The 19353-nt window shown below is 54.8% G+C and overlaps 1 protein-coding gene across 13 annotated transcripts; it reads right to left on the bottom strand.

The window, feature by feature from the left end:
- Positions 1–591: 591 nt before the first annotated feature.
- On the bottom strand, positions 592–19349 carry ATXN7L2 (ataxin 7 like 2). 13 transcript variants are annotated; one of them, XM_023641467.2, is made up of 12 exons: positions 19167–19336; positions 17202–17267; positions 16713–16817; positions 16099–16309; positions 15515–15801; positions 14804–14886; positions 14194–14447; positions 13169–13367; positions 12904–13025; positions 11639–12434; positions 8402–8439; positions 3510–7835 (listed from the first exon to the last, which is right to left on the bottom strand). In XM_023641467.2, the coding sequence occupies exons 1-12, from the start codon at positions 19291–19293 to the stop codon at positions 7724–7726; spliced, it is 2400 nt and encodes a 799-aa protein (XP_023497235.2). In that variant the 5' UTR covers positions 19294–19336; the 3' UTR covers positions 3510–7723. The 13 variants fall into 13 exon arrangements, 8 of the variants coding, with proteins under 8 accessions (XP_023497234.2, XP_070123338.1, XP_023497243.1 ...); XR_011438782.1 differs by having other exon boundaries at positions 7708–7835; positions 8294–8439; XR_002808172.2 differs by lacking the exons at positions 3510–7835; positions 8402–8439 and adding exons at positions 10497–10644; positions 10944–11081.
- Between the last annotated feature and the right edge of the window lie 4 nt (positions 19350–19353).

Consider the following 19353-nt stretch of genomic DNA (forward strand, 5'->3'; position numbering starts at 1 on the left):
AGAATATTTCAATACTGTTCTAAGGGCTCAGGTAGAACCCACATCCAAGTGTTAAGATAGACCAGGGGTCAGCAGACTTTCTCTGTGAAGAGCCAGATAGTAAATATGTTAGGCTTTGCAGGCCGTACAATCTGTTACAACTACTCAGCTGTGTCGTTGTAGCAGGATGACAGCCACGGATGTACGTAAATGAATGATTGTGGCTCTGTTTCAATCAAACATTATGGACATTGAAATTTGAATTTCATATAATTTTAATGTCTTTTGAGTTTTTTCAACCCTTTAAAAATGTAGAAACTCTTATTAGCTCACAGACCACACAAAACCAGGCAGTGGGCTGGTTTTGGCCAGTGGACCATAGTTTGCCAACCCAATAGACAGATTCTCAAAAGAAATGTCACTGATGGTTGAACAGGAGAGAGCTGAAAAATTCCATGACTTGGCGCTAGCGCCTCCCGATAATGAAGGCTTTCTGGGTCTCTGGGGAGGAGGGTTGCCTCTCGGCAGAGTTCTCGTAAACATCTGGATCAAGCCAATAATGTACTATTGAAAAATGCTTGGACTGAATTAAAAGAAACAATGGAGAGCTGCTCATTTTCACAACATTTTTATTACCAGTATATTTTCATGTTGTAAATGGTAACCACCTTGGTCGGGCTAAAAATACATTCATGTAATGGGCAGGTTAATATTCATTGACAGTGTAATGTGTCCTAGGCATTGCATAGGACACAGAAATGCAATCCCCACTTTCTTGGTACAGACACAGCCAACCAGAAACTGGACTGGATTCTATGAAGCTCTGAACATGCAATTTCTTTGGCTGCTCTCTTGGTACTTCTGGAAGGCGACTATCATGGTAGATTCCAAAAGGGGAGAGGAAATGGTATAAGAAAAATTAACTAAAAATTAAAATTAAATTAAAAGAATCAGAATTTGAATAATTACCTGGTTTCTTACACTGATAAAATCTTGACCAAAGGGCAGCCCTCCTCTGCCTGGAAAGTTGTCTTTTTCTCTTCATGAGGAACAGCCAAAGTGGTGAGGGATGGAGACACCTCACAGCTAGCCATATCAGACAAATCAACCTTGGCAGTCAATGAAATGACAGATGTTGATGTCAGAGCACCCTCATAGTCTACACTTATATAGCATTTTTTCATCTTTTCAAAGCAGTTTTTGCTATGGCTGAATTTGGCCAAGAGGATGAAGCTGGTAACAAGGACAGGTCCAGAGACTACTGGGAGTTCTCCCCTCTATTTTGGCCTGTGCCAAGCCCTGTCTTTGAGCCTGAACAGTTTTGATACTTCTCTCTCCATCATCCCAGGGAAGTCCATGGCTGCATCTCTTCAAACCTGTCCCCTTTCCCCCCCAACCACAAGAAGTTCCCTAGATTCTGGACAAGATGTGCAATTTTGTCTGCCATGTCTCACAGCACTTTCCCTAGCTCCTCTTAGGTGGCACTTCAGGGGATGGAGGAGGCTAATCTGACAGTTGCCTTTTAGAACAGAAGATGATCCGTGGATCGGCCAGCCTAGTCTCTCTTCCACCTGATCTCTCCACTCCTTCCCTTTCTGCAGTTGTAATTCTTGTCCCACTTATCTTGTCTCCCAGGAAACCACTGGTGAAGCTTCACTTTCCCCACCCACACTGCAGAAAAGGCTCAGGCCTGTGCAGTAGGATGGCTGGCTTTTCTGGTCAGGCTACAGTGAGCCTGTGCCGGATGCTTCCTCTCCTGGGGCTTGAGAGAGGAAGGCTACAGCAGCTGCCATGTCAAGCCCCTTCCTCAGGCTTATACACTGTCAAGTGGAAAATATCAAGTGGTAAAGATACTTAGACCTGCCCCGAGGCCTTCCAGTCTATGTGAGCCTGGTTGCTGTCCCAGAATCACAGGGGACATGGAACCATGACCTGAGAGAACCAGCCTTCAGTGAGCCAGGACATGGCGCCCTGCAGTGGACTTGCAGGTGCCCTACAGCACCAGCATACATGCACTGAGAGTCATTAACCCCAACCTTAGGGAGGGGCGGATGCACATGTGTGCGTATGTGCACAAACATGCATGCAGATTGGGGAGCACTGCGGCTGTACAGGACTTTGTGCTGCCTCTCCCGCACCTCCCACTGCTCCCTCACTTGGCTTAGTTTGCTTTTGGTGTGGGTCTAAGCAGAAAGGCCTAGCCTAGTCCTGGGCACCCTTAGAAAGCACCGTTAGATAACTGGGAATCTACTTTAAAGAGAGGGGTGCTGGGGACCCCTCAGGTATACTCAGTGAGACTAAGAGTTGAATCCTTTGGTACCACAGAACAGCCTGAAGTGGCTACTTAATCTGCTTTCAGTAGAGATCTAAAAAGTCATCTGGGGAGTTCTGACAATAGCAGTTAGATTAAAAACTGGGACTCTTATCCCCTGCACATTGGTGACTAGCCAAGCCCTCTCGGCAGTGGGAAGGGGGAAGGCTGTCTTACTGGAGGTGATTTGTGTCTGCTTTAAGTTTAGCCCAGTGCTGGAGACTATCTACTTCAGACCCCCCTCCAGGGCAGTTTTGGGACACTGTCCTCCTGCCTTTCAGCTGTCTTCTCTGTGCCTGTGCTGGTGAGAATTGCTAAGGCTGTGCCCACAGTGCCTGACTGGTGTTTCATTCCTGGATCCCAGGACAGAAAAAAACCAATTAGATAAAAAAATGAACACGGAAGGCTCTGCGCTGCTGTTCCTGCTTCTCTGTCCACTCCAGGCAACTGCTGGCTGTTCTCAGACAAATGGAATGGAAAGTATCCTTCCCCTAATTTAAAAATTTAAACAGAACTGCTTTCATGCTGTGTGTGTGTATGTGTATGTGTGTATGAGTGTGTTTTAATTCCAATAAAGTGCTTTGAGGAGGCGGAGACTGTGATCCTACTTGAAGAACCTGAAAGAAGGAAAGAGAAACAAACCTGTGAACAAGACAGGGCCGTGTCTCACAGCTCTGCACCTCCAGGCCTGGCGTGAGAGCCTGAAGCAGGCCTTGCTCAGCCTGTGGCTACAGGGGAAACCAGAGGGTCGGAGTGGCAGTGTTGTGTCCATTACCGTTGCTCCGTCCCTTCCTGGCTTGTCTGCTCTACTTTTCCCTCAGAAGAGCAGAATTGGGTAGGAGAGATTTAGAAAGACTTGTGACCAGCAGCTCCAGACCAAGACCAGCTCCAGGAACTTCAGGCTGGACCTAGGGGATGACTGCACTGACTTCCAGATTTGCAGGCAGCCCCAGGACTTGAAAACACCAGGTAGGCAGCACTTTAGGGCAAGCTTTGCTAGAGTCATAGCCTTGATGGCATTCCTGACAGGAATGGATAAGAGGTGACCTTGCATTTAAAAGGAGGAAATGTGTCTGTGTTCTCTTACGATGGCCAGCAGTACAACCTCTCTGATGCTTGGGTCCCCTAAGCGTTATCATCCATAACTGTTTATTGCCTCCCTAAAAGAAGCATAAAGCCCAGAGCCAGGCTGAATGAAAAAGAGATAAGGACAAGAACATAATACCACCTGTTTACATTTGTTTAATGTTTTGAACTTTGCAATACCTGTTAACATGCGTTCTCCCATCTAACCCTCACATCATCCCTGTGAGGGAGGTCCAGCAGTAAGGGGTTTGCTTTTGGCCACACCAGTGTTAGGGCCAAATAAACCCAGCCTGCAGGTTTCCTAGTTTCAGGTCCATGCACTTTTCACTTCATGTTACACAGGCTCTTTATGCCAGCCAGACACAGGGGCAGTGGGAGCACTACACCAGAGGTCTCCCTGCTCCCTAAGCCTGCAGGGAGCCACCAGAAATGCTGAGGTCAGATGTCAGGACCAAGGGTGTCCTCTGGAGGCCACACAGGTAAACAGAAGGAAGGGCAGGAAGACCAGAGGTTCAGGGTCAGCAGCCACCACGGCCACTACCAGTGTTAGCAGAGCACATACTGCGTTCCCTACATCTTGACCTTTGTCAGTTGAAAAGACCTTTTTGTTTACTCAGAGGACTCGCAGGGCCCACTCCCAGAGAAAAGAAGCCTGAAGGCTGGGAGGTAAGACTCCTGACCCCTCCTTCCCTCCCATAGGCCTCCCCATTCTCTTACACTGGCAGCCCAAGAAGAAGGGGAAGGTGAGGGCTGGCTGACTCAGCCTGCCAGTGCTTAGAGATCTGGAGCTGAAAGGCCCCAGCACTGTTCAGCTAATGATTATTATTTACTCTGAACAGGCCTTGGCACAGCAGCCAGCTGGCTCAGGGAGGGTGCTTGGATCTCCCACAGTTTAAGGCTTTAAAAACAAGACCCATAGCAGCCATGCACGAGGGTGGAAGGGTGGGACAATGAGAAAGAAGGGACAGGCCAGTGTCAGGGAGAGGGGAGGAGCAGTCTGCTCTGTGACAGGGTGAGGAGAGAGGAGGCACAGGCTGGGAAGAGAGATAGCAGCCTACCTTTGATGCAGCTGAAAAGCCAAGAAGGTGAGGCTGGAAGACTTCCCCAGACACAGAGTTCCTGCCATTCAACACCACCCCCAGCCATGGTGGGACTCAAGGGACAGGGTGGTCATGGAAAGATGGGGATTGGGGGTCATCTGAACCCAGAAGGGTACTCTTATTATAATTTGGATACAAAAACCATCCATATTTCTAATGTCCTCAAGGTTGAGTTTGAATATAATCACATTTGGAATCAGGATTTAGTAAATCTGCTATGCAAATTTATGCAAATGACATGCAATTTTTTTATTTGAGCACACTGGCTTTTTTTAAAAAAGGCAAAACAGGCTGACTACTATCAGCTTTCCCTAAGCAGGGGACAAGGGCAAAGGGCAGCCATTTGCTTCTCCCCCAAGGCCTGTGCCTCACTGACAAGGAGCCCAGCTAATATCCCAGATGGGGAGATAGAGGGAGTGGGGGGAACAGAGCGCGGAGGGAGGCAGGAGGCTTACGCAGGCGGCAGCCACGGAGATCCCAGCTGGAGGAAGCGTGCCCTGGCACTGAGGCCTAATGGTTGTCCAGCTGCTGCCCCAGGATGTGAGGGCAGGTGGTGTGGAGGGAGAAATGCAAAGAGGGGAGGGAAGGGAAGCCCCCCCCACCATCTGGCCAGCCGCGAAGAAGGGCTCCTCCTGGTGACCTACTCCCTAAACTACACTCAGACTATCTAAGCAAGAGACCACCTGTGCCCTGCTCTCTGCCCCGTGCCCCTGCCCTCCAGGCCTACCGGTCAGAGGTGACAGCTGGGGCCCCTTCCTCCAGCAGAATATAAATGACTTCCCCCTTCCTCCCAGGGCTGGGAATAGACATCAGCTGGCACAGCCCACGCAAACTGCCGGCTGTCAGCCCGCCTGCCCGCCGCCCACCCGCCCCCGCACCAACTGGGAGGAGGCAACACCTCAGGCAGCCTGGGGCTTTAAGGCGTTGTCTGCTTGGCTCTCGGAGCAAGCCGGTGAACCTTACCCAGCCCTCCCCCCATGCTGCAGACAGGGAGAGACTCCCAGCACTGGCTGTGATGGAGGAAGAGATGGAATGCCTGATCAAAGTGACCCTAGATGAGAATCTCCTCCATGCAGCCCCAGGAACCATCTCTTCCAGGTCCAGACCACAGTGGGTAGTTTGAGAGGGGACAGAGGGCAATGAACGAGACAGGAACAATCACCCTCTGCACAGGAGTGGCCCCCTTTAGATGCTCAGGGTCTGGAGAGCTACTGGGAGATGCCATCTGACCCAGGAGGAACCTGGTGAGATCCACTCTGAGGACACGTCTGCTCTTGCAAACTCCATCCTTGTATGCTGAATCATACCAACCTCCTTGCTTCTGAGCCACCCAAAGACAAGGTCTTGAACCTTCGAAAGACCTGGCATAACCCAAATACTGCCATCGAGGAACACCTCCCCCTGCTCCTGGGACCTGGAGCTCCAGCCTCTACATTCCAGGCCTCTCAGAGTTTCCACTGAGCTATCTCTACCCAACTCCACACCAGCTTTCCTGACTCAGCCGTCTCCAGTCCTTGCCATGGTCTACGGAGGTTCCATCTCCTCCACTGAGCCACACCACAGTTAACCAGTCTGGCAGCCAGCCTTCACGGCTGAGGGCGGTCTGGGGAACTACTTCCAGTTTGGAAAAAGGTGAGGTCTCTGCAGGGAAGTGGGCACAGCCCTCATTTGCCAGCTGGCATCAAACTCAGCCCCCTCCATGGCCAAAGAGCTGGCAAGAGATGATAACTGAGGAAAGCTTAGTTGACAAGGGAAGAAGGAGAACCAGGGAGACTTGGTCTTCCCGAGATCAGAAGAGCCCTGCCCCACTTCCTTGGTTCTTATTTTGTTCAAAAAGCTTTGGAATAGCTCCATGAAGCTATGTGCTGAGGTGAGAACCTGGGCCCTAAGAAGGGAAAAATGTGAGATGCTCAGGACTACTTTGCCACTGAGAATGGATGTCAAGGGAAGGAGCATCACCATGTTCCACAGCCCTCAAGCCCAGATCCTGAGGTGGGCTGAAGGAAGTTCTTAGCTGGGCAAAGAAGCCCAGCCAAGAGCCATAGGCTTGGTTAAGCCACTGCCCTTCTCCAAAAGCTTAAAGTGACTTCAGTGCCTTTACTATCTTGGAGTTCAGGAAACCCTCACCTGGGCCCCTTCTCTCCACAGGGCCTGACCCTTTGTGCCCTGGTCCAGGGGCCAAATTGGCACAGATTCCTGAAAGGCCACGAGAGTAGACCTGTCTCTCCAGAGGGGCAAGGGGATAATGAATGCAAGAATTACATCCTGAGTCTGCTGAGTGGTCCAGCCCATGGTCCAGGGCTGGAAGGGTGTGACATCAACCCAACAGACACTGAATATTAGAGATTGTTTAGAAACACTCGTTACACAGATGAGAAAAGTGAGGTCCTGAGACATGTGACTTGCCTAAGGTTGCACAATACAGCCTATGAGGACCATAATCCATAAACAAGACCCGTGGGCTCTCTCCACTACAGCACCCTGCTTTCTCAAAAGTGACCCAAAGAGCCATGGCTTCCATCCATAAGTTACAGGAACCCAACTCTTTATCAGGCATGCAAGCAGGAAATGACCACCACCACCATCACCACCACCACCCAACACTTCTGTCTCCCATCAGGAGCGGAGGCTTCAGGACCAAGCTCCCCATCACCTTTCACTTGGACCCAGTGCACTTCCCCATTTCAGCCCACTGAGTCATCCATCAGCAATAGCAGTTTGGGTTTCTGCAGCCCCTGGCCCAGCTAAGAAGTACAAAAACCCTACCACTTCTGAAGTGGATCCCTTGAAGATCACCAAAGGAACCACTGAAGTCCAAGGCAAGTGTCCCATCAAGATTCAGAGTTCGGAGGAACTCACATTTCCATTTTCTTCCTTGGCAAGTAGGAGCTGGAGATCTGGTGCATGATCACCAGGGCTGGATAGAGGGGCAGCGCCAGGCACAGGTACCAGGCTGCACCTTTGATCTGGGCCTGGAACCACACTGAGTACAGGCCCAGGAGCACCGTTGCCGTAGCCATCAGGTAGACCACGAGTCCACATGTCAGATGGTAGAGCTTGAGGCGAGCCACCCTTGAGACCCTGGCTGCCTGGGGACAGAGGAGGCAGAGCCCACACAGGGCCTGGCCACCAGTGGCCAGCAGTGTCAGAGCCCCTACCCAGCTGTGCCAGGACACCAGGTGGGGCAGCTCACTGCGGGTCCTGCTGCAGATGATGAAGCCCAGGCCCAGGGATGCACAGAGGATGGCTAGGGTCTGCCCTGCCCAGTGGAGTCGGATCCGGGCCTTTCGGGAGCAGAAGAAGAACGGGGAGTGCTCCGACGAGAAGAGTAGGATGGCCTCAGCCATGCAAAGGCAGAACTGTGAACATAGGAGAGGGCCAGTGAGCCTCAGGCCCAGCTTGGAGGCCTAAGAAAAAGGAGGTGCTCTCATACATCCAAACAAGGAAGACAAAGGGTGGGGGCTAAAGAACTCCCACCAGTACCTCCTGTCTCACAGGTCAGCATTTCCGGGCACAATTGAGAATCAACACTTGAGTAGAAGTCTCATCATTCAGGCTGACATCCACACCCCGCCCTCCTCCACAGACCATGGCTCCCATTTCTTGATCAATGGGAACAGCAAACGTTAAACTTCTTCCTGAACTTTGAGGGGAGCAACTCGATAACACCCTTTCCACTTCCTCCTTTCAGGCCCTACTAGTGGAGAAAGAAATATCTTCCATGCCCTCCCACCCGCTTCAACTACCTGACACTACCTACAGCCCAGCCCTCCAGGTCTCCCAGTCTCATAGGTTGCAGGGAAAGATGGGGCCCTACCTGTCCCCCACCTCTCTAAGCCTTAGAAAGGCCGAGCCTTCTGAAGGCTGGATGCTTCACTAGGGGCATATCCAAACAAATCAGCTGCAGAAAGAAGCCCAAACTCACCGCCAAGGCCATGAATACGGGGTGCCAGGAGAAAAGACCTAAGAATCAAAGAGAACAGACTGACGGTGGGCACCATTGTTTCTGCCCCTGTGCTGGCGGGAGCCCAAAGAATCTGGCTAGGGGGAAAGGTCACTGTATTATCCCCAACGCTAATTAGGAATCAGGAAGCTTTGGGTGAGCAACCTAGAGGGCAAACATACACCAGTTTGGCCTGGGTTCCCCAGTGGGCACCTCGCAGCTGTCAGCCCAGTTCTAGAATGCACCTTGGCCTCCCTCCCTTACTTGTAGCGTCCATCATGCTCATGATGAACTGGTGAGTTCAGTTCAGTCTTCTGCCTCGCCTCCCAAGCACCCAAAGAACCGCCCCTCTAGGATCCCCCCGGGGCCCCGCCCCACCACGCCCTTACTACCTCTCCACAGTCCGCCCCTCGACTGGTGGGGTCCACATCCACGTTTCCTAGCGCTCCCAAGCGCTGCCCCTCTGGCACCTCGGCTCCACCCCCTTCCCTGGCCCCGCCCCTCCTTGCCCACTCACTGGTTCCTGGCCGGGACAGCAGAATCAGAAAGATGGTGAAGGCCCAAGCTACCAGGTGCGCCAAGATCCCACTGCCTCTCCGCAGCCAGCGGGTCAGTCTCGGCTCCCTCGCTGGAGCGGGAGCCAGACCTACCACGAGGGGCTGCATAGCCGTGCCGGGCCGGCGCGCACACACTCTCAGCGGCCAGAGCGCGTCTTCCGGGTTTGCGATCGCGGAGGCGGCCGCCGCCGCGGGAGAGGCTCCTCCCCCGGGACGCCTCCGGCAGAGCGGCAGATTCGCCCACAGCGCCCTCTGGGGGCTGGGGGGAAACCGCGACAGCCTTGGAAAGCCCCGAGGGCAGAAGGGGACCGCACACCTCCAGTCCCAGCTTCATTTGTATCTTTATGTCTACAATGGCTTGTCTCAAGTAGCCTGTGGAAATTACACTTATGGCAACTGACTTCAGCCAAACCCGAAATCACAAATTTGGTACATTGAACCAAGAGTGTGAAACCAGTGTTTTGAGCAGTTTTCCAGAAATACTGAATTTCCCCGGCTACCCACTCTCTTCTGCCATCCCTTCTTCTGTCTTATTAAAGGAATAAGAATCCCCTCCACCTAAAAGCAAGGAGACTGAAAGGACAGGCCAAAAAATAGTGCCCTGCGCTTGGTGAATTCAGGTTTAAGGACCAAAGGAGGGAGATGCAAGTCTCATCCCATATCTGCACAGTAGTTGTCCCCAGTGAGATAAATGGAAGAAGTAGGGCACTCCCAGCCCTTGCTGCCTCCAAACCATCTGCTCAGCCCTGGGCAGCCAGGCGATCCTGACGGACCAGGGCCTCCCACATTCCTGCTGTCTCCCACACTAAGGGAAGTTCTGTAAGCAATCATACCTTTTCCCTTCCTGCCTCCAAAAAACGTGTGGCTCAGCTCAAGGAGGCCTGCGTGGGAGAGGCTGTACCCCTCCCTTAAGGGCAAAGAGGCTGTCCTACAGAATCAGGGACATCCTGAGAGCAGTTACCAACTCAATTCAAGCTCCTCCAGTGGTTGAGAAAATAAGGCAGGTAGTAAGAGGCGGGAAGGGCAAGAACAGCTGAAGAAACTGAGGCAGTAATTCGGATGGGATGGGGGCCTAGGATTGCTGGAAGACCAGAAAAGGGCCACAGGCTGACTCCCACAGACCCTCAGGGCAAAGATCCAAGGGTAGAGCCAGACATGTGGCTCCACTCCCCTATCAAGTTTCCCTTCCCAGTGGTACTGGAGTCGTCTCCCAGGTCAAGATTCTGGGGAGCCTTGCTCACTCAGAACCACATGCCTCACCGTCCCATCTGGAAAGAAGACTGCCCCAATGATACAAACCCCAGCCATTTCCACACTGTTGAAAAGGACAAAAATTGATGAACATAAGAGACTTTGGCAGGCAAGCGATGGGAGCTGGAATCTGGCTACCTATCATCTCAGCCTCCCAGGGTGCGGTTGGGGACAGTAAGGATACTCATTTTTTTACGTTTTTTTGCTTCCTTTTCTATGTTTCTGTTTTTGTACTTTCTTAGGAACAGCAACAGAAGAGGGAGACAGTCTTGAGGTATTTTAAAGAGTTTTTTTTCTTAAAAAAAATAATATAAAGTTATAAAAAGCGGCAGCAGCCTGGGGCCCGGATCTGGAGGGGAGGAGGTGCTGGCGGCTCCATCGCAGTGGGCAGGCACTTTCTCGTTAATGGGCTTTTGACTGCAGGAAGACAAGAGGCAAGAGACAGGGTCAGGCTCAGGGCCTAGCAGTCCTCCTACCCAATGAACTGTGTGGACCATAAGGCTAAGGCTTGATTTCCTCCTGCTGGCCTGGTGAGTAAAGCTGGGCAAAGGGGAAGATGAAGGCCAGCCCAGCAGGGGCAGGCTGGAGACCACTCATGCACACATGTGCGCACAAACACACACTCTCATGCCCTGGGCAACTGTTCATATGGGTGCCAGAGGTGTTGGTATGTATCTGGCCCATGCCTAAACCAGGAGAGCAACCCTCCTTCCCACCTCCGATAAGTCCCTCCTGGCTGGGATCATGCGGACAGTTCATAGCACGCTACGCCAGGGCTCCCATCAGAAGAGGCAAATAAACCTGGCTGCTGGTTTTACCAGAAACCCTGAAGAACTCGCTTGGCACCTGAAAACCTGGAAGTGGGTACATGTGCAAGGTGGGCATACATGCATATGTGGACCCTGAGTTGTGCCCCTGCCTTTCCATATCCTGATACCCAGAGGCAAAACCAATGAACAAGACCAGCCCACCCACCCTGCTGCTCAGCACGTTAGGCCACAGCTCAGGGACCCAAGCTCAACCCCACTACCCAAACCTTTCTTAGCAGAGCTCAGGGAGTCCAACGTCCTTTCCTTCAGGGGATAGAGGTAGCTCCAGTTCCTGGAGTGAGGGCCACTTTGATTAAAGCAAAGCGAGAGTGGGGGAGGGGGAGGCAGAGTCGGCATCTCTGTAGCTCAGCGGAGAGGGCTGGGGATAGGGGAAGGCCATCAAGCAAAAGCTGGAGTCACCTTGCGAAGAGCTGATCCACCTCGCCCTAAAGAAGACGGCCCAGGAACTCTCTCAGCTTCCCCTTTCTTCCCTTCCCTGCACAAACATTTACTTAGCACCTTCTCTGTGTCCCACTGTATACTCCACCCTCATCCATCCTGACCCTTCCCTGCCCATGCTCTTCAGGGAGCTGGGCTGGTACCTTCAGTGTAGAACACTTCTCCTCAAAGGCCAGGGCCGGACCCGGCTTCTTGCGGCGCACAGAGCAGGCCGCATCAGCAGGGGTGCCAGCCTGGCAGTGCTTGGCCTTCACTGGCCGGCAGTAAGTGGCCAGATTTTTCCGCTTCTTGGCTACCTCCTCCTCAGAGAGGCAGTTGGTTGGCAGGGCCTTGGCTGGGTGTCCAGCCGCTCCCCGGTTGTCCAGCTGAGAAGCCTTGACTGGGGTGGGGGGCGGATGAGGGGAACCCCGACAGTCCAGGGGCCCTGCCCGCTTCACTCTTGGCCCCACCGTCCCATTAAGCCCCATGCCCAGGGCTGTTTTAGTCTTGGTTGAGAGGCCCCGGCAGCCAGAAGGTTTGCCTTTTCCAGTGGGCTCCATGATGCAGGTCCGTTTGAAAGTGGTGGGGCCAGGGGATAACTTTCGCTTTCGAGAAGGGGCCTCCACCTCAGCCCCGTCCTTGCCTTTGGATGACTTGCTGGCCTTCGAAGGAGGGAGCTTGCTGAAGGATGGGGATGGTGTGTTGGCAGGCAGTGGTGAGGTGATGGCCTGGCTCCCGCCCATGCATTCTGCCTGGCTGCAGGCGGCTGCCACACTGGGGGAGCCTGCAGGGTAGCTGGGGACAAGGCTGTCCTTGGTGGGGGGCGTGGAGGCTGGGCAGGCAGGTCTGGGGGTTGGGCCTGGAAGGCGGGGGCAGCTGCCCGTAGAGGATGGGCTCAGGGGAGCAGACAGAGATGAGCTGACAAGGTGAGATGGAGGCTCAGCCGCTGGTGGAATCTTTCTGCAGCAAAAAGAGAGCCTCACTGTGATGCGCAGCAAACAAGAGGGCCTCCCCACCAACATACACCAGTCTCTCTGCCCCACCTAGAAATGGTCCACAGAGCCCCTGCATTGCTGCCATCTGCTGGGAGACGTTGGAACTTAGGATCAGGAAGAAGGCACAGGAATAGGCAGGAATGAACTAGTATATAGACCCATTAAGAACCTCATTCTAAATCTCAGTTTGCATATCCCCTATCCCTAGTTAGCCAAAAGGTACTGGAAGTGATGGATAAGAGTCGAGATTCATTCAAGCCCTGCCTTAGCCCAGCTCCAGGCTGCCAGGTTTCCCCACCTCCTCTTCATTCTAGCTGGAGTCTTCCTGGCAAACAGTCAAGCCAAATCTATAGGTGTATGCAGAGAATTAGAGCTTCTGAAGCCCATGTATGCCTGGGGGACAGGGAGGGACGTTCTGGGCCCAAGAGACTCACTTCCACATGTGTGAGCTGAGGTGCCGTTCCAGCATGGAGCTCAGTGCGGAGCAGAACCGGTCCAGCCGGCGGCTAAACACGTAGCATCCTGGACTCACCAGCCGGCTCCCAAAGGTGCAGAACTGAAGGCAGAAGGAAGGTACAAGGTTAGCGGGCCCTGAAAAGCAGGGAGGGCACCTGCACACAGGATCTGACCTCCTCCCCACATTGTGGGCCAGGAGAGCTGGGCCACCCCCCACCGCAGGTCCCTGCCCCAGGTCCTTACCGCCTGTGGCCGCGGGGGCCGGGTTGCATAATGGCAGTCAGGGGGGAGGTGGAGGTCGTCAGATGTCCCCTCCTCCTCACTCTCCTCGCTGGAGGCTTGGGCCCCACCCCGGGGCAGGGGGAAGGGGAACAGGCCTGGGTCCCCATCACCACCACAGGGGCCATCATCATCCAACTCACTCTCAGAGGAGGCCCGGGACCTGGAAGGGCCAAAGGGGATGTGAGGGTGATGTGATGGGAGTGGGTCAGGGTGGGGTGTCCCTGAACCCGCCAAGCTCAAAAAGCCAGGGCAAACACCCTGCTGGGCAATCAGACAAAGAGGAAGGAGAACAGGAAGGGAGGGAACAACAGAGCTCAGAGTAAGAGCCAGAAAGATCAGGGGCCACAGATCCCAAGGGGTTGTCTCCCCAGCCCCTTCACTTCCCAGGCCCTGCCTCCTCAGAGGGAAAATCTGCTCCAGATTCGCCTCCTCCAGAAAATCTTCTGAGTTTAACTGCACCCAGCTCTGGTCAGCCCAGTCAATTCTCTCAACCCCCTTCTTGCATCACATATTCCTGTGAGCCTGTCTGTGAGCTGAGCCTGTGTTTCGTGTCTGCCCCTCGTGTTACAGGCAGAGATGCGTGTGTGTCTCCTTCAGCAAGGCAGGCTCTCCCCGGGGTCCAGCGCAGCCTCTGCACACGAAGGGGCCAGTGAATGAATACACAGTAGGACTGCCTCACCCAGGACCCTGACCCTTTCGGCTCCCCAGTTAAGAGTTTTGGCCTGTTGGAAGCAGCCTGGGAAAACGTTCTTATCCTGGGTGTTGGAACTGGCACACTACAGACAGCCGGGGAACTGTGGTATGCTTGGTCAGGAACAGGGAATCACCTACTTCCCCACCACTGCTAGGGGCCCCAGGTATCCCCCCACACTCAGGGCGGAGTAAGCAGCACCTTTCAGGACACTTTCTGGGCCTGTCTCCAGAGGACCCTGACGGCCAAGGGCCCAGTGTCCCCAGGTGAGACAGGGGCTGGATCCTGGACGTACCTGGGCAGTGCACAGTATGGGTAGGTCTGCTTGGCACGAGCAGAGAAGGTGCTGCTGGGCACAGCTGCTGCTGCCACAACCGGGACTGAGGAGGGGGGCTCCTGGGAGGGGCGCTCCAGAGCTGGCTCCTTACGCCCTGGGCTTTTCTCCTTGGGAGACTCCCCTTTGCGGGAGTTGGCCTTCAGCTCTGCCACTAGCACATCAAAGTCCTTGGCCCGGCCCTGGACCTCCCGGCGCTGGTGCACCGAGTGGATCTAGAATACAGCAGGGTGGAGGGGTGGGGAGGGGGGGTGTGAGCTGAGCAGGGGTGAGGGGCAGCAGTGTGCTCTGGCCTGGGCAAGCGGAGAGAGAGGGGGTGTGAGTGTGTTTGTGTGTCTTTGTTTCACTCCCCCACAGGACCAAAACCCTCCTCTGGGGTGGGGGCATCTGGAAGCCACCCCCTGCCTGCTGCCCCCACCTTGGGCCCACAGTGGGCAGCCTCCTCTCCCCTTGGTCTGGGCTTAACCCCCATCCCTGGACCCAGATCTTGGATAGCAACTCAATTCCTCTCCTTGCCCAGGGCCCGTGTCTGTGCTGTCCTCCCTCACTGTGCAGTGGGAGTGGGGGTTACCTTGCACGTCAGCAGGCGGGTACAGATCTTTTTGGTCTCTGGATTTATTACCCCACACTGCCTGTTGAGGTCACACTCCTTTCCTGTGGGGAAAGTGGTTCCCATGAACCTCTGGGCCATGTCTAGGAGGTCCACAGGAGGGTCTGGCTTCTTCCTGCCTAAAGCCTGAGAAGAGAGGGGCCTAAGACGGAAGAGCCTCTGGCCCTCAAGTCTGGGGCCGCAGGCTTCCAGAGAAAGTCCTCTGGGCATCAGCACTTCTCTGCTCGGCGCAAGAACCATCCCCATCCTCAGTCCCAGCCCAGGAACTCATCATGGGGATTCCACGCCCAAATCAGGCAACACATATCAAGAAACAAAAGCAGCCACAGATATCTGGGATGCCAGAGAAAGCAGCTGTGGGAGGTGTGTGGTGCCCTGGATCTAGGTGAGAAGAGATAAAAGTCAGCAGCCCACGATGAAGAATAACTTCACCTGCTTGGGCATAGGCTCCCTCAGCCTTGATCAGGAGACCTGGGCTGGAGAGATGCTTTCCAGGGAGCAAGCAGGTCAAGTGTGTGTCCATGTCAAGGGCTGACCAGGGGCTCCTGTGCCCTGGCAACCTGTGATGGCCAGGCCCACTCCCTCCTGACCCCTCTCCATCAGGCCCAAGGACAAAGCAATCTGAAGGAGCCCCCGCTCTACCTCCTGACCCCCGAGACCACGACTACTCACGAGCCATCTTCCGGTGAGTTTTGGGGGGCAGCCTGACCCCACTAGCTTCCTTTTCAGTGGGGCTGCCTTCAGTCCGGTGACTGGGGCCCTCGCTGGGGTTCATCTCAATGCTCTCTCTGCCAGGAGGTTCTTTAGAAGGGGGTGCCATGGGGTTTTTTCCTGGGGAATCCTTGGTGAGGCCACCTGGCTGGCTGAGGAAAGCAGAGGGCGGGGCCACCCTGATTCCGTGTCCATCGGGCTTCGGGAGACTGGACATCTTCTCCAGATTCACCACAGGCACGAAAAGGCTATACATGGAGAGAGGGTGTGGGCTTGGGGGTAAGGAGGCTGGCCTTGGGCCCTGGACTCTAGCCCAGAGCCATCTCCTTCCCAGCCCTGGAATTTGGGTGGGCTCCAGCGGGGGTGCAGAACATGGGAAAAGGGGACCCCATATTCCCTGGAGCACATGAAAGGGAGTGGCAGATAGAGCTGGCTGCCTCGTGTTGTGAGAAGGGCCCATCGCCCCACAGCTGCCTCCATTTGTGTCAACCCCGTCTTGGGCTAGGGTCAGGGCCGGTCTTAGGGAGTCTCCAGCCTCTCCTTACCAGAGGTTGTCCTTCTGGGTCTTCTCAGGAGGCTGGTGGCCACGGCTCCGGGACCCCTGGCCCTTCTCCCTGGAGGAGGTTTTGGTGGAACCTGGGGCCCTACAAGCTGGGCCCTGCCCATTCACTACATGGCATTTCTGAGAGCTGGCAGGGGCTGGAGGTGGGGGTGGGGCCCGGGCGTAAAGCTTGCTGAGGGGCCCATGTCTTCTTTCTGTCACCAGGAGGTGGAGAGAGTAATCGAGGTGAGTGGTATCAACTGCCTCCTTCCTCAACCTCCTAACTCTGCTCACAGACTCACAATAGAGAATCTGGAGTTCCCATAGCTTAGATTTTAAATTTGCCTCCTTCCCATCTAAATTTGACCCTTCAATACTCAAAATTCTGCGACCCAGCTTCCTGAACCTCTCGGCTCTTCCTTTAACTCCATCAGATGCTAGAAGTTTGCTCAAACAATAACCCTTACCCGTCACAATCCTCTGAAGCTGCCCCCCAGGACCTTCTATCCCCAAGGCCTCCCTCCATTACCTACACGACCTCCCAACTGACCCTGTCCTCAGAGTTCCACGTTCCACCTTCCCTTGCCCCCTCTATCTCCTCCCTAGGGCTCCCCTCACCGCAGTGCTTCTGGAAAGCTTGAGGCTTCACCACTTGGCTGCAGTGGTTACACACAACCAAATAGAAGTCGTCATGGGCAGGGCAGTGCCCGAAGATGGACATGTCTGCAATGACAGAAGCCCTTATCACCGGGGCTGGGGACCCCAGGTTTCCTTGTTAAGATCAGAGAGCACTCCCACCCCACCACTAAGAAGACACTTCCCCTCCCAGCTGACATGACAGGCCTTATGCTGGATGCCCCCAGCCTCCAGAGTTCAATCCAACCAGTCCCTAAGAATGTAGGCTTTCAGGTAAGTGGGCGCCAATCATCCAGGATTAGACTCTCCCACAACAGGTCAGAGGAGCCAGGGGAATGGGCAGACTTGGACCCATCAAAGTGAGATCCCCAGACCTGCCGCTTTAAGTGGCCACCTCCTGGGATGTAGTGGAAGAGGGGAAGGTGTTCCTGTCTGCCCTGGGCCCCAGCCCTAATGGGTGCTGACTCCCACCTTCTTTAATGAGGGTCATGGCATCCAACTTCTTGGTGCTTTTGTTACTCTCTTCCAACTCAGCCCCTGGAGGAGAAATACAGCTCAGAAGGACCACTCCCTTCCCAGAAGCCCCACCTCCTCCCTGACCAGGGCCCGCAGCCAGGCAATAGGAAGCCCACACTCATGACAAGCTTCTGGTGCTCAGGACCACTTGGAGAACCCTTCAGTGGGTCATTCTCAAGTGCCCATTCTTCCTTCACCTGCTACCTCTGGAATGAGCTGGCCCCATCAGGAGGGATCCAGCCACATTTCTTACAGACCCTTCACTCTAAGGTACAGTTCAGGGTTCCACTGCCAACTAGTTGTGGGTAAATATCATCTCTTTTCTGGGCCTGCTTCCCCATTTAAATAGGAAATAGTCCCTAACATATTTTACTACAGATCCCTGCATCCCTTCTTGAAATTTCTTCAATGGGTCCTTTCTGCTACTCTCTGGCATCCCAAACAGATACTCTCCCAGGTCCCCATCCCCATGAACTCAATTTTCTTCTACCTGGGTTACTGTGGCATCATCAAAGTTACACCCAGCTTCTCAGGTCCTGCATTGATAGGATGGCCTCAGAGCAGAGAAACTGCTGTCTTGGGGCCCTTTGGCATCTTTAAAGTCCCCATGGGCAGCTATGCAAGCCCCTCCCCTCTTTAGGGGAGCTTTGGGCAAGGACTGCCCCTGTACCTCAGTTTCTGGGTTGATGACAAAAACATGTTAGCTGTGCAAAGCAGCTCTTTCCCCATCCCCCTACCTTACTCCTCTCCCCTCCCTCCTCTACGCCCCCTCCCTGTCCCTTGGAAAAAAAATCAATTCTGAGTCACCAAACCCGTCTGATTCCATTTCCGGTTCTCAATGCACCCAGACCCTGACAATGGCCCCATCCTTGCCCACCCAGCATGGGGTAGTCCCAGGGTGGCCTGGGCTCCCACTCAGGTCTGCTTCTGACACCTACTAACAGATTTGCCCCTTTCTAGGATGAGAAGATTGTTGACAGTCTTATATAATTTCCAGATACGAGGGGTGGTGGGTTAGGCATGCAAGAGACAAGGGGCAGCTCCTACTCTTAAGTCTATTAAAATGCAGTGATGGACAGAACTGAGCTGGGAGTCGGATGTCTCAGAGGAGAACAAGTGTCATCAGAGACCGCTCCATGCGGTCTCCTCCTCCACCTCTTCTCACTTGCAAACTTCTTCAGGGGCTGATGCCTGCTGTCACCCCGAAGGCCACGAGGCCAGGTGCCCCCTGGGGCCCAGACAAAGATCAGGAGAAGGGGCTGTCAGCCTGCTCACCAAAGGCACTACTCCGGGGCCCAGAGAAGGTGGGGGTCAGGGGAGAGAGCCAAGAGGCAGGGCAAGAGGCCCGGGAAAGGACGGAGGGTTGGAGGCATGGATGGATGGACGGAAGGAGGGAGGAAGGGAGGATGGATAACTGTGGACCGACGAACTAACGCGGAGGGGGTGGGGGTCCAGTAGCACTGCAGCTGGTGGGCAAATGCCAAAAAGGAGCAGGAGGTGTGGGGCAGAAGGCCAAGGAACAAGGGGGGTTAGGAGGGGGGCACAGAAGTGGGGTGCGTGGGAAACACGTGGAGACGACTGTTGCGGATGGGGAAAGCTCGAGGCAGGTGCAGGAGGAGCGGAAGCTGGAGGACAGCAGGCAAGGAGAAAGATAAAGGCAAGCAGATGTGGGGGCAGGTATTGGGCATCGGCAGAGGCAGAGGTGGGCAGGGTGGGCTGCGGGATGTGAGCCGGCGCTAGGACCCGGAGGCGCGAAGGTGGCGGAGCAGGCGGGCACTAGGACCCGGCGGGTCCTTTGTTTGGGGGGCCGGGGAGCCGGACGGCGGCTCCCGTCGGCTGCTCCCCTCTGCTGGCGGGGGCCCGGAGTGGGGGAGGGGAGACAGTGATGGGGTCCCCGGACTCTAGGGAACCTTCACTCACCGTCGGTCACGGGCAGGTCGGCCCGCTCCACCCACGAGCTCCAGCTCTGTCCCGCGAAGTCATCGAGACTCGGCACCCGCCGCTCCAGAGCGGCCATTGCTGCCGCCGCGCGTTCACGCACCGCCATCACCGCCGCGGACGCGCGCCCGCCCGGGCGCCGCCGCCGCGCGGCCCCCTCCCCCCAGCC

The sequence above is a fragment of the Equus caballus genome, chromosome 5 (assembly GCF_041296265.1).
Source record: "Equus caballus isolate H_3958 breed thoroughbred chromosome 5, TB-T2T, whole genome shotgun sequence".
NCBI classification, from domain to species: Eukaryota; Metazoa; Chordata; class Mammalia; order Perissodactyla; family Equidae; genus Equus; species Equus caballus.